The sequence below is a fragment of the Fragaria vesca genome, linkage group LG6 (genome assembly GCF_000184155.1).
Source record: "Fragaria vesca subsp. vesca linkage group LG6, FraVesHawaii_1.0, whole genome shotgun sequence".
Classification (NCBI taxonomy): domain Eukaryota; kingdom Viridiplantae; phylum Streptophyta; class Magnoliopsida; order Rosales; family Rosaceae; genus Fragaria; species Fragaria vesca.
The window spans coordinates 34,077,872-34,091,364 of NC_020496.1; the positions used below are offsets into that span (position 1 = coordinate 34,077,872).

Sequence of the window (13,493 nt, forward strand, 5' to 3'; positions counted from 1 at the left end):
CCCCCCTGTTTGGCCTTCCCCAAATTCCTTGTAAACCCAATTCCACTACTCTGTTTCCTTCCATCCTTGGCTTTGCATCTGTATCTCTTATTGACCCCGGCACCATTTTCATCCTACTCCTCCTCCTCACCATCATCATCATCCGGTCATCCCCATAATCTCTACTACTGCTTGATATCTCTTTATCAAGCACAGACATCAATTTTATGCCGCTATATTTCTACAACATCCCATGCACCACACAAGCCTTCCCTCTCCACCCCATATCCATCCTCTTCTCTGCTCCTTCCCAAACCCGGGTTTTCGGGTCGTAAATCACCCCCGCCTCGGTTCGCCAACGCATAAACCCTCCAGCCGATCACCGCACTTAAGTGCATCCACTTCCCTCGAACCTCCACCGGACTCGCCACCGCCTCCCAGAGACCTATACTCAGATCCAAAGCCTCGTCCAACACTTCGACCTGGTCCACGAGTCTGTCACGCAACCGCCGATCACGTACACTCTCCCGTCCATAACCCCGATCGCGGCAAATTCACGCGCCACCCGCATCGGCGGCCCGGAGCGCCACGTGTGGAAGTGGCAGTCAAGGATCCATACATTATTGGACGGTGTGTTGTTGATGGACCCGCCGAGGACGTAGATTGAAGAACTGACGACGGCATAGGTGGCGCCAACGGTAGGGATAGGGACGGGAGGGATCAAGACGAGGAGGCGTGCAGCAGCATTAAGGGGGTTAGGGTTTTGGTAGAGGGCGAACCAGGTGGAGCGGAGGCAGAGGTAGATGAGGTGTTGGGCGGAGTTGAGGAGGGAGTGGGTGGTGAAGAAGAAAAAGAATTAGAAGGTTATTTTTGTCATTGCACCTTTTTTTTTTTGTGGGCCCCATGCTGGCCAGGTCAACAAACAGACGGCACAGTTACGGAAATTGGCCTCCGGCCTTTCCTTGATAGCGAAATCAAAGTTTGGGTGCCACATTGATATTTTTAAAGTCTAGGTACCATTTTGACTGTGCCAGAGAAGTTGGGGTACCGGTGTCGCATTTTACTCTTTAGTTTATGAATCATAAAACATCACCGAGCAACAATTGTTCAATTTCTACATTTGATGCATATGAAAATGAAATACTTTCCTCTAATCCTCATATAAATGAAAACTAGCCTCTTAACATATGCGAAGTACATTTCAATTTACATTTCTTAAAAAAAAATCAAATAGAGATGTAATGGGACAACTTTGCAAATAGATAAATATATTTTTTAGAATGATTGCAAATAGATAAATATATTTTTTAGAATGATTGCAAATAGATATTTAGTTGGGCAAAAATACAAAATGCAATAGATGAATCATATTACGTTCTCAACTTTGTCTAATATTTTCAAGTTCTTCAACATTTTGTAATATCAGGGGCAAATTAGAAAGTTCAATTTTTTGGTGAAACTTTGACACCAAAACTTGGGCTTCCCACTATAGGAGTTGAGATGAGATAGGATGAGGGGGAAGTGGTTCATTTCAAAATCTAAAGAAACCACGATCCTTGTATCACTCACAAAACATTATTTTGCATTAATTAACAACTTTATCGATGATTTTTCTTATGTTAATAGACATCGAAACTGAAAATATTTGAGAAATTTTATTTCCCTTCTTGATCCATAAGACAAATGAGTTTTTTTTTTTCCACGAACCAAACAAGACTTCAGAAAAAAAAAATTGAAATTTGTTTAGTCCTTGTGGTTTGAAGTCGACATCTGTTTAGTCCTTATGGTTTTATTTTAATCTGAATAGTCCTTAAAGTCACGATTTTTCATCCAAATGGTCTTTCCGTCAATTTTTTCAATTAGACTATCTAATTTTTAACGGTCACGTTAGCAATTTAACTAAGAGAATTGACAGAATGACCATTTGGATGAAAAATCGTGGCTTTAAGAACCATTCAGATTAAAATAAAACTACAAGGACTGAACATATGTCGATTTCAAACCACAAGAACTATACAGTATTTTACCCAAAAAAAAAATAATGTAAAACTAGTTTAGAATAAAACATTTAAATGAATATTTACGTCAATATACTGATACATTACGGTCAAATTAAGTAATGCTTCCATCCTTAAAAAAAAAAAAATAGTAATGCCTCCTCATATGCTTTGGACATCAAAACTACTTTGGGTAATTTCCTTAAAAAAGGCTATATTTGATACATTTCCTAATAATAGCTACAAAAACTTAGAGAGGATCGAGCCAGTGTTGCATGTGGATCAAAGAGGTATCTGGGACTAAGAAGCCTAAGTTCAGTCTCCTTGTTGATTAACATTTCACTCTGTTTGGAATATCGGGTTAAATTTACCCCCACCAACGTTCTAGAGCATCAGTTCGGGTACGAGCGCCTCATGGGGCGGTGTTGCAGCTATGGTATGCTCAGCTACTTTGTGAAACCTTCCCTTGTGCGGCGGAGGCAGTAGTTATGACGCCTTTGTTTGTTTATGCTTGGATATTGGTCCATTGTAGAGTATGCAAATCCATTTGGTTTTGTATTGTATGATTGTTGAATAATTGAGTATTATATCTACATTAAATATTTTTTTGAGTGGATTTCAATATGGCTACTTGTAGCTTCAACACTATAAAGATTCTTGCAAATTGTGGAAGTTTTCAAGTTTGATCTAGTATGGTCATATTTTGTTTGATGTAACAAGCTCATATGTGTATATATGGCCCAAAATCATGGGCAAAAAAAGTACAAGAGACTACTTTATAACAACAGTTTCCGCGCAGAGTGGTCTATGCTAAACAAAATAACTCGTCTTTGCAGACATTTATATTCTATTTCACTCTTGAAGCCGAACATGCAATTCTAATACGCTAAACATCAAGTGCTTCCACCGAGACTCATAGACCTTACTCTAAATTGAAAATGTAAACTAGCCAGCGGCAACTGCCTTCCCTTTCAATAGGGTTAAGCTATCCAAATCTGATGTAGGGACCTCTGACAATCCACTACGTAAACTCCTTCCAGAAACATCAGGATTCTCATTACGAAAAGAACTTTGAAAACATGATATTGCAAAGAACCAAAAGCAACATTGAAATCCCAAGATCATCTACCAATAGCCCAAGCATAATAGCCAAAGCTTACGTGCCAGTTGGGTCCTAAGACAAGCCTGATATTCTTTTTCCCATTTGGGCTTCCTAAAAATATATGGCACCCCAACTGTTAAAGACAAAGGCGCCCAACCCTCTAAAACCTAGAAACCTACGAGCAAATTTGATCAGTCTCTTGTCCCTGCCAGTCTAGACAACAAACCATGGTCGCATTCAAGAAGCCGTTGCACAAATTTATTTTCATTCTACCAAGCCCGTTTTGTAGTTACCATCATCACTGTTGTAGAATCCGGTGGAACAACGTCAACGCTTGACTCAAACCCGCCGTCCATCTCAGTCGTCATCCTTATCCATGTACCCACACTTAGGGTCTTCGTTGTCACCTAGACATGTACAACGCTGACAAGAAAATGCTACTATCGACAACAACCTTCCTTGTTTAAAAATTCATGAAACAAACATATTCAACCTAAAAAACTAAGCATTAAGAGCATCAGAGCATCTCCAACAGCTTCCTCATTTTCTTGATTTTATCAATTTTAGGGAACATTGAGCTGTTTTATGATCCAACAGCTTCCCCATCTCATTCCCTAAAATGAGGATGGAGAAGAAAGAGAAACACTACTTCCCCAAATTTGCAGCAAAGTCTTCCTTCCCCAAATATTAATTATTTACGTGCTCCAACGATAAGAATAAAAATCTAGAATTTTATTAGGTAATTTATGTTATAATGAAATATATGATTTTTTTTGTTATTATTAATAATCTTATAGTATTTTTATTGTTTTAATAAATGCCAAAATCTCCAAAATGGAGAAGCTGTTGGAGTTGGAGCATAAAATTTTTGGGGATTTTGGCTTTTGCTTCCCCATTTTAAAGAAATTTTGGGGAAGCTGTTGGAGATATTCTAAGTAAGACTCCTGGCTTGTCAATCTAGTGCTGGCATCCTTCTCCAAACACTGTCCAAGATCAGACTATTTGAAAGACATTTCGAGGTCGTACCTCCATCAATACCATGGAGAGAGACAACATTCACTGCACATCGGGATGTCTCTTATCATCACCGCCCTAAATGAGCAAACTCTCATAGTCTCACCACCAGCTATTAGGAGAAGATCACCATCATCGAAGGATCAGAGAAAATCAATCATGATTGAAATAAGCATCTTCCATGTCATGACCAAGAAGAAAATATTGACGCTAAATCGAGAAAGGTGTTTTGTACAAGGCCGACGAAACACATTAGCATCTTGCTCAATGTTCCATATAAGCGATGTTAGTTTTCCAAGAGGGAGATGTCGAAGTATGCTAGGGTTTCTCATCGCTTCTAGCCTAACATTTGAGATAACCTATTGACTACACCAATTCACACCTAGTATGGTCATATGACTTAATATAAAGTATTAATGGCATACTCTTGCATCCCAAAAACTACATAAAATAAAAAATAAAAAAATAAAGAAAATAACAAGAAGCTTCATAACCTAATCAAATAAACTTAAAAAAAAAAAACAGGGAGCATCGTGTGTTTTCTCTGCTAGGATTTCTTCACGTGGTCGCTTAGCTAGCATCTTCTACCTTTCTCCTTTTTTCACCATGTCTATGAGATTAACCGTTTTGCTACCACCATGTCTATCCGAGATGGTGGTAGGCCTTCCTCCGGAGTCGGCCATAGTAGTTCTTTGTGTTAGAAAGCTTCTCTCATTGAAGCACCAGATCCAAGATCCTTGTGTCGTTATTGGCATGCTAACTCAAGTCTGGGATCTCCAGAACCGCCTACATTTGCGGGTGCAAAACGATCTATTTATTCTCCACTTCTCGAAGGTGCGTGGAGGATCAGACATGGCTGCTCGGAGGCGGTCCATGGTTCTTTGAGGGCTCCTTCTTTGTCATGGCGGAGTACGATGGTCTCCGAGATGCAGCCTCTGTGTCAATTAAGTCTTTTTCGATTTGGATCAAGATCCTAAGTCTTCCACCAGCCTTATGGACTGACGAGGCGACAGAGAAGGTCGAGGATACTCTAGGATTTGTGGAGCAGATTGATAAACTTGGTATTAAGCGTGGAACCAAGACTAGAGCAAAGATGTTTCATAAAATTTGTGATCAGGTACAAGAGGCTTTCTCTAAGGTGCAAGAGGCTTTCTCTAAGGTGCCTTTTGAATTTGGTGATGCAAGATTTTCGGCTAAACTCTAGTTTAGATATGATCGGACAGTGGGTTTCTGCCACACCTGTGGGATGCTTATGCACCTAGCGGCGGGTTACGGTGGCAGGCCAACACTGAGTCCTAAATTCATTGATATCGTCTCCATAAGGATGCCTTTGGTTTTGGTGGAGCTTTTGGGATTTCTAGAACCCTAGGGCTGCATTTGGGCATTGTAGGCAGTTTGGTGGTGACGCTACTCCCTCTAACTCCTCGACGGTGATCTCGATTGTTTTTAACCCTATTATGACATCAGGTGGTTCAACAAGTGTGGCAGTGATTTTCTCGTTGCCGGGAGTGTCTACTGCTGAACTGGCCATGCAACTAGCTCGTTTTCGGGCAGCCTAGATTGCTCCGCCGGGGTTTAACATCCATACGACTATTTCAACGTCTTCTTTGCAATGTGTGGTAGTGCCGGTCCTTTCTAGGACCAAACGCAGACCCGAGATGGATCTAGGTACCTTGGGGAAGCAGTGAAGCGCCCGTTACTAGGCATGCGACAATTAAGAACCCTTTTTGACAATCGTAGTTTAAGGCAAATAATGTTCGATCAATCCGGAGACTAAGGGTGCTCTTGTGATAATGGTCATGTAAAAAGTCAGTAGCTATCAATAAAAATATTTACAAGTATTTATTTACAAATATACATATGGTACAAGGTAAACAGGGGGGTTTTTGAGGTTTGTCCTAATGTTCCTACTAAAAAATAAAGATAAAAGCTAAACTAATATATACAAGTGATCAATTCATTCAACACATCCATCAGAGAGAAACTCAGATTCTGACCACACATCAAAGTTCACGTTTCAACTTTAGCAATCTGATAACATGCCAATTCAGAGAACTAGAAACAATCTCAAAATACAAGCCTACGAGGTCATGCATTTTATAGTTCTACTTACTTATCCCTAGCACAGAACGTCTAGAACTAGGACATCTCATGCAAGGTTGCTATCAATACTCAGCGTATCTGTCTACACTTAACATGAGTCCTTAAGATCTATAGAACGAGATTGAACACAATTATATCATGAACGTCACAACAGGGAATTGCATAGTATATGTATTCAGCTATATCTGTGACACAGCTTCCACCACTGGAGATCTACACTTACCTACGAAGCTTAGCATAAATCATTGCATTAGTTAGCATGCATTTTAACATAGGTATATCAAATAACAACACATACTTTATAACCTATGAATTGACAAGATCAGATTGCTAAAAATATCATTAACGAAACTTTAGCATGCTTTACTGAAACTCAGAATTTACTAACAACATAACCATCGAAACAACATCCAAATCCAATATTTGAAAACCGAAAACATGTTTCTGAAATTGTAAAGGAAAACTAAACAAAACAGAGGTAAGGTTACACTTTATCAGGTTTCTTGTGGAACGTCCGACAAGGCAAGGCAAGGGTGGAAGAAACTCAGCAAAGGAGAGGGAGAGGCTGCTCAGCAGAGCTATGTGTTTCCCTGACTTTTGTGTGAATGAATGATGATTTGAGAAGTACCTAAGGTTGTTTATATATAGAGGAAATCTTGGTGGAACTTCTTTTCAAAAATGATGTGGGACTACGAGAAATGTTTGACTTTTCTTCTTTAGGAGCACATGTTTGACTTTTTTGCTTCCTTGGACAGCATAGGTATTCTTTTGGGCTTTTTGCATTTTTCTCTTCCATCCTTGGACTTGGGTCTTCTTTTGGGATTTCTTCTTCCTTCCTTGGACTGCAAGAAGGCTTCACTGTCTTTTTCTGTTATTTCCATGATTTAGCCTTCTTTTCTTGATTTATGCTCTAATGTCATTTCTTTTACAATCACAAAGCATGTTAGAAATGACATTATTATGAGAATATCATAGCTAAATAGGGTAGGAAACACATTATAAACATAACACTTTGTGCTCATATCAAGCAGAGGCACGGTGAAGATACTGATGATAACATGCAACAAGCATTGATGCCCTACGAGCTGTCTTTCCAACCAGCGGTTGCACTGGCTCACTCTGGAGGATAGCTCACTGTGTCACTGGCCAAGAAGCGCAAAGTGGGTCGTCCGAAAGTCTCAAAGAACAAAAAGACGAAAAGTGGGTGATTGAAGGCCAAGAAGAGGACTTTTTGTGCTCGCAAGGCATTAATTTTGGGGGATCAAAGTGAGGCTTGAGTGACTGAGGTAGAGACTATGGCTTTTACTGAAGCCTAGGTTGAGGTATGCTCTCCTTCTGCAAGTGATGATACCGGTGAGACCCCCTCTAGGTAGGGTGGTTCCGGAAGGCTTTGAATAAGTTAGGTACAGTACAATCTCGATAATTTAACACTCGATTAATTAATAACTTTGATAAATTAATAAATTTTGTCAGTCCCGAGTTGGGGACAACGTGCTAAATTAATAATTCGCTAAATTTATAAGATAATTCAAATACGAGAATTCACATAAACCCTAATGAATATGTAAATTAATATTCCCTTAATACATAGAATTCATTTATGAATACCTCATAAAGATTAGTCAATTGTGACTTGTTACTTCCTGAAATTGAGCTTACCTTGAATCTCATCTCGAACTATTCTTATTATGGTAAGAACTTTTGATGGTTTTCTCATGTCGCACAACATCACCTTTTTGAAGAGTAGTTGAGAGATACTCTGTAGATCGCTTGATTGTACTAGATATCATCCCTTGACTAACTTGCAAGTCGAATTTTCTAAAACCCATTGTTGCAAATGCTTTTGTTTGTTATACTCACACAAAGTTTTACACATTTTATCTGTCATCATCGATTTTTTTTGTACTCCTTTGAGATGAGAAGTCATTTTAAAAGTGTCCTAAACTAGTGGAGTGTCCTAAACTAGCAATGACATCAACTAAGCCTCACTGAAAATGTGTGTTTAAAAGAGATGAAAGAAGACCATCTAATACGTTACTTTTCATTGATAAAAAAAAACAAAAAACAGAGATGAAAGAAAAGCATCCAGTAATTGTTCTAATTTATGGGGAATGAAATTTACACTCCTTATTTTACAATCCATACTCCCATATTTCCTTTTTGGGTAAAGTTTTCATAAAAAAACAAAACACATGTCATTAAAGACAAAATTTAAATTACCAAAAAAAAAGTGGGATTGTGGATTGTAAAATTGACAGTGTAAATTTCAGTTCCCAACTTCTAATACCTTCTACTAATTTTAAGTCTACATGGAGGGCTAATAACTCCATTAGCTGCATCGATCACCAACTTCAAATCCTCATCCACTTCAAGATTAAAAACTTGTGTTGAAACATATAAGAAGCAAGTTATCCATAAATAACCGTTTTGCTTTTAAGTATTGAATAAAGAAAACCAAAATTAGAGAAGTTATTTTTTTCGTTTCTTTTTTTGTTCTAAATGGGTGCCCTCATGGTTTGCAAGAAGTTTCTACTGTCTGTTGAATTAGTTCTTTAGTTTCAATACTCGACAAAATCATGTTTTTAGTGTGAAATGCTTCTGCTAAAATTTTGTATCAGATCACAAACTCATCAAAAATACCAAACTTGATTTCAAATGAAAAGACAATAGAAACTCAAGTCTGTAGTTGACTTGAGATTTGAGAAGGATGTCTGAGCGGGTGCATGAATTTTATCCGCTTCGTTCCATATCAGGTCCCTTGCACGATCAGATATGTCATCAAGATCGATCACTCATCCAAACCGTATGCACTTTGCAGAACAGATCCTTCAAATTAAGTATCAGATACGGATTGCGAAAGACTCGTTTACAGACCTCGTTATGTAGATCTAAATGGTTTCCATCAGCCTCAATTTCCCAGTTTGTGTTCATCCTGGGGTATTTATAGTATGAATATATTTCATACTGATGTAAATATTTCAGGGCCCAGTTACCCCAGCTACATTATCCAACAAAAGTAGCATACAACAAGGAGGGGTCTCTCCAGGACAGATTAGGGAGAGCAGAATCAGAAATATGTCTGCAAAGAAATGCATTACTGACAGCTCATTTGGCTATCAACAATGAGACAATACCCAGTATTCACAAAAACAATTTGTGTGTACAACCTTACAACTAAAAGAGCAAACAATTTGACTTAATGCTAAAACAGGTATATGTATTTGTCAGTATAAACCACCTGAACGGTATTCAATCGAATTCAAGTACATTTTGTAAAAAGCAAAAATTTATACCTATGCTCGTGAAGTACCACCATGCTCCTTCTCAACATGCTCCACAAGAGCCACTGGATCACGAAATCCTTTACTACACTTTGGGCAGGCATCGACTGTCAACTTCTTCACCCCTGCTCGGACGCCACCTTTTTCATGAACTTTTTGTACATGATCTATAAGAGTGGTGACCGAGGAGAACTTAGCACCACATTGCGGACACTCCTCCACTTGCCCGCTTCTACTACCCTCGCTGCTGCTCTGCCCCACTCCATCTTTTGTTGTCTGCCACTTTTGGCCAAGTTCATTAGTCAATTTTGCAACACCGGCTGAAGCTGAGGCTTTGAAAGATGAAGCTGCACTAAGAAAGCTACTACCCCAATTGGGGGAAGATGTGGCAGGAGCATGGTTGCGCTTTGGTGTTTCTGTTCTACTTCTATTTAATAGACCCATAAAAGGAAAACCTGCCTCCACTTTCTTAGGTCCAGGACACTTATGATCAGGTCCAAATCGGTGCTTCAAACAGTGGTCTGCCATGCAGTCCCTGCACTTGATTGTGTTCGAAAATGTTAAGACCTCCCTGCACCCAGGAACAGGACATTTTTTCTTCTTCGTGGCTTTCTCATAATTTGAAGGGTCGCAATCAGTGTTAACATGCCTCTCCCAAGTAATATTGGCATCTTCATCTGGAATTAGATGAACTCCTTTGGCACAGAGGGGGCAGATGACAACAGTGACATTTTGTCTGTCGCCTTTTGGACAGTTGTGTTTAATGTAGCTTCGGTGCTCCAAACAAAACACCTGCAAAGTGTCAGCCTTCTGTCAATATGCAAACAAGAAACAACTTCCAAGAAGCACAATCAATCCCACATAATGACAATCCAGATATCGGAAAGGAGAACAATGGAAGAAAGATTAAAGACTACTGTGGTACATTTCTGTTTATGTACCTAAATAAGAAATTTGGAATGAAATTTAACACATCAAGCCCCAACTCTCTGAAGTTAGCATACTTTAATTTCATATCAGTACCATGACAATGCCATTTAAATTTGGAATCAAAAGGTTATAAGTTTTGATACGATTCCATAAGTAGGTAAATAGGATCTAATATCTCATAAGCAATTTTTTCACCTCCAAGTTATCAATTTCAAATTTCTTGCCCACTTATCTCCTCCAAAAAATTACACTTGCAGTAAATTAATTCTTATATGAAGAAGCAAATCAAAACAAAAAACGTAATAAAGTAACACCCTCTCTCCGACAGACAAAATTACAAACAAAGATTTATACCCTACACATCTTTTCATTTCATCCAAGATACACAACACACTCAGGATGAATGTAATGTGATTCAAGCACATCAGAATGCACATAGACAACACTTAAGCGCCTTCAGAGTTGAAGTAAAAATACAATTTCATAGACAACTTCAACTAACCAATAAATGAACTCAATTAACCAAACTATATGAATTTCGTAAGGCTGTTCATTTTGTATCAGCAAGCAGCAAAGATTTAATAAACAAAGTGTAACACGAGTCCAAATCATATATCTGTTTTCTCATATGAAAAGCAGTTCATAAAGTCACACCCATCAAAGTCAAAACTTTCAATTCTATCTCATTCCAAATCACAAATTTCCGGGAAATGTCTTGCTATAACCAAAAAGCTGAATATCATGAACAACATTCTGAAATACAGAGATTTATTTTGGCAGCTTCACCTTTCATTTTCTCAAAATACTACAACCCAATGTGAAACGCACCCCTATAATTGCGTTTTGTCCAAGTAATTCTTAACCCCCTTGAATTTTATTTCTTTTCATCTTCATTTCCTCAATGCCAACCAAACCAATGATAACAAAAAAATCCAAAATCCAAAGCACGCAAACATTTCATTTTCATATAGAACATTTATACAATCACAATTTGGATACGGAGGTAGAGAATTGGAGAGAACCTTATAGCAGCTATCGCAGGTGAATGGCAAGAAGTCGATCTGCTGGCATTCGACGACGGAGCAATGCTTTCCCAGATCGGGGAATTCCGGAGTTCCCATCAAGAATCAATGAAATGAACACTACAGCAACAAGGAAGAGAGGAGAAATGGCGGAACTTTGAACACGCCAAAATCTGCGGATTTGTTTCCGCGGATACAGAGAAAGACACCGAATCCGCGGAATCACGAGTCCACGCTGATTTTCCCCAAGAAGAGTCGTTTCGGAGTCGCTGCCCAAATATTTCTTGAGAAAAAAAAAATGTATAGATCAAAGAAAGACGCGCTTTAAAGAAAAGGAAGAGATGTTTTGGGGTTTAACTTTTTACTCGGGTCGACACGGTTCGAGTCGGACCTCAAACCGTAATTAAACTGTTTTTTTTTTTACTTTGTAATTTTTCAAACCGTAACCGCATTTTAAAATGGTTGGATCGAATATTTTGGTTACACTATTTTTTGGTGTGATATGGGTCGGTTTTGGTGTGTGGACCTGTCTATTTATTTCAAAAAGAAAGAGATACCTAAAATTTTTACCTAACAATTTTGATAAAGCATGAACAAATTTTGGTTGTATTTAGAGTCCACGCAAGTCAAATATCATACAAATATCAATCAACTAACAACACGATGTATGATCACTTAAGAAACCCACATATATCAACAATCATGCAAACATAGCAACTTGCAAACTACAAATTTGAACATAAATGAATTTTTTTTATATATTTACAAACCAAAAAGATCAAAAAATAAAAAATAAGAAAAATGTAATTCGGCGGGTTTGATTTAAATCGGTTGCATTATAACTCCTACCGGCAACTAAACCGCTTTTATGGTTGTTCAGTGTGGTGTGACCATAAAACGACACTATTTTAGTTCGGTGCAGTTACTGAATTATTTTTTCGTTGTGGTTCGAGTCAATAACCGCATTTTAGTGCAAATTGCCCACCCCTAGTTTTTACTGTCTCATTAGTTTAGCTGACCCCATTGGGCTTACTAACAACGGCCATGATATCAGTCCAGAATAATAACATATATATTGTTCTCAGACATCTAAGTTGGACACATTCAGAATAAGCTCGGTTTTACTAAAAGTAGCCTCATACCGTTGCGATGCACTTATTATTGGTGATAATCGGTCTGCTCAATGTTCGATGTTTTGATAAATTTCTAGATCCAATCTCGTGAACCAATATGAGATTTGTGATCCATGTCCATTTAAGGTCGGTGAGCTGTAACTTGGTTGATTAAGAATGTTAATTGAAAACTTTGAGGTCATGGATTCAAACCTCATTAACATATATGGTGTATGAGTTATTTAATAAAAGTTCAGGAGAGGGTTGAACAATACTTGAAAGTGGAGATAGTTTGATAAAATTCACCAAGAACCCAAATTAATAAACCGTCGTTACCGATGAATGATTAATCAGAAAAAATTATGTGTTTTGGCCACGATCCTCAACAAGGAGAGAGAGGTAAATAGTAGAACCAAATGCTTATGGGGAGTGCGGGGCATGCCACCGCGCCGACGCGGAAAGTAATGAGGTGCACTGACCTAGACTTCTAAACCAAACGAAGCTGGGCTCTAGTGTCACCTCGCGGACGAGGATTTACGAGTAGCCTCCTAATCGTTTGAATCGATACTCGGTTCGAAACTAGCAGAGCAACCAACGGGAATGCGGGTCAAAATGAAACCCCGGAGAGCTCTCTAGAAGTAAGAATGCTAAGGCGAAGTGCTTTAGTGTCGGTTTCGATTAGATCGAAGGTTTGTAGTTGTTTATATGAGAGATTGTGTAATTGTTGAGTTGTAGGGAGAGATAGACCAGATCCTCAAACACCACTACCAGAAGAAAGACTTTAGCCGACGAAAAAAAAAACCAGGCCGACAAATCAATTTTTCGTCGGCTAAAGTATACTTTAGCCGACGAAATTTTCCTTCGTCGGTATAGCCGACGAAAATAAATTTTGTCGGCTAAAGTTCTTTATATTCGCAGATCTGGACAGCTGCTCATCTGAGAAAAAAAAACGG

General features: G+C 38.6%; 1 protein-coding gene and 1 pseudogene across 1 annotated transcript; both read right to left on the reverse strand.

Moving 5' to 3' along the window:
• Positions 1-220: 220 nt before the first annotated feature.
• LOC101303837 lies at positions 221-727 on the reverse strand (annotated as a pseudogene; the record flags this gene model as incomplete).
• Positions 728-9,094: 8,367 nt separating this feature from the next.
• LOC101298918 (zinc finger AN1 and C2H2 domain-containing stress-associated protein 11-like) lies at positions 9,095-11,718 on the reverse strand. Its single transcript, XM_004304343.1, has 2 exons — positions 11,429-11,718; positions 9,095-10,268 (listed from the first exon to the last, which is right to left on the reverse strand). Exons 1-2 carry the CDS (start codon positions 11,525-11,527, stop codon positions 9,489-9,491), a joined length of 879 nt encoding a protein of 292 aa, XP_004304391.1. The 5' UTR covers positions 11,528-11,718; the 3' UTR covers positions 9,095-9,488.
• Positions 11,719-13,493: the final 1,775 nt, after the last annotated feature.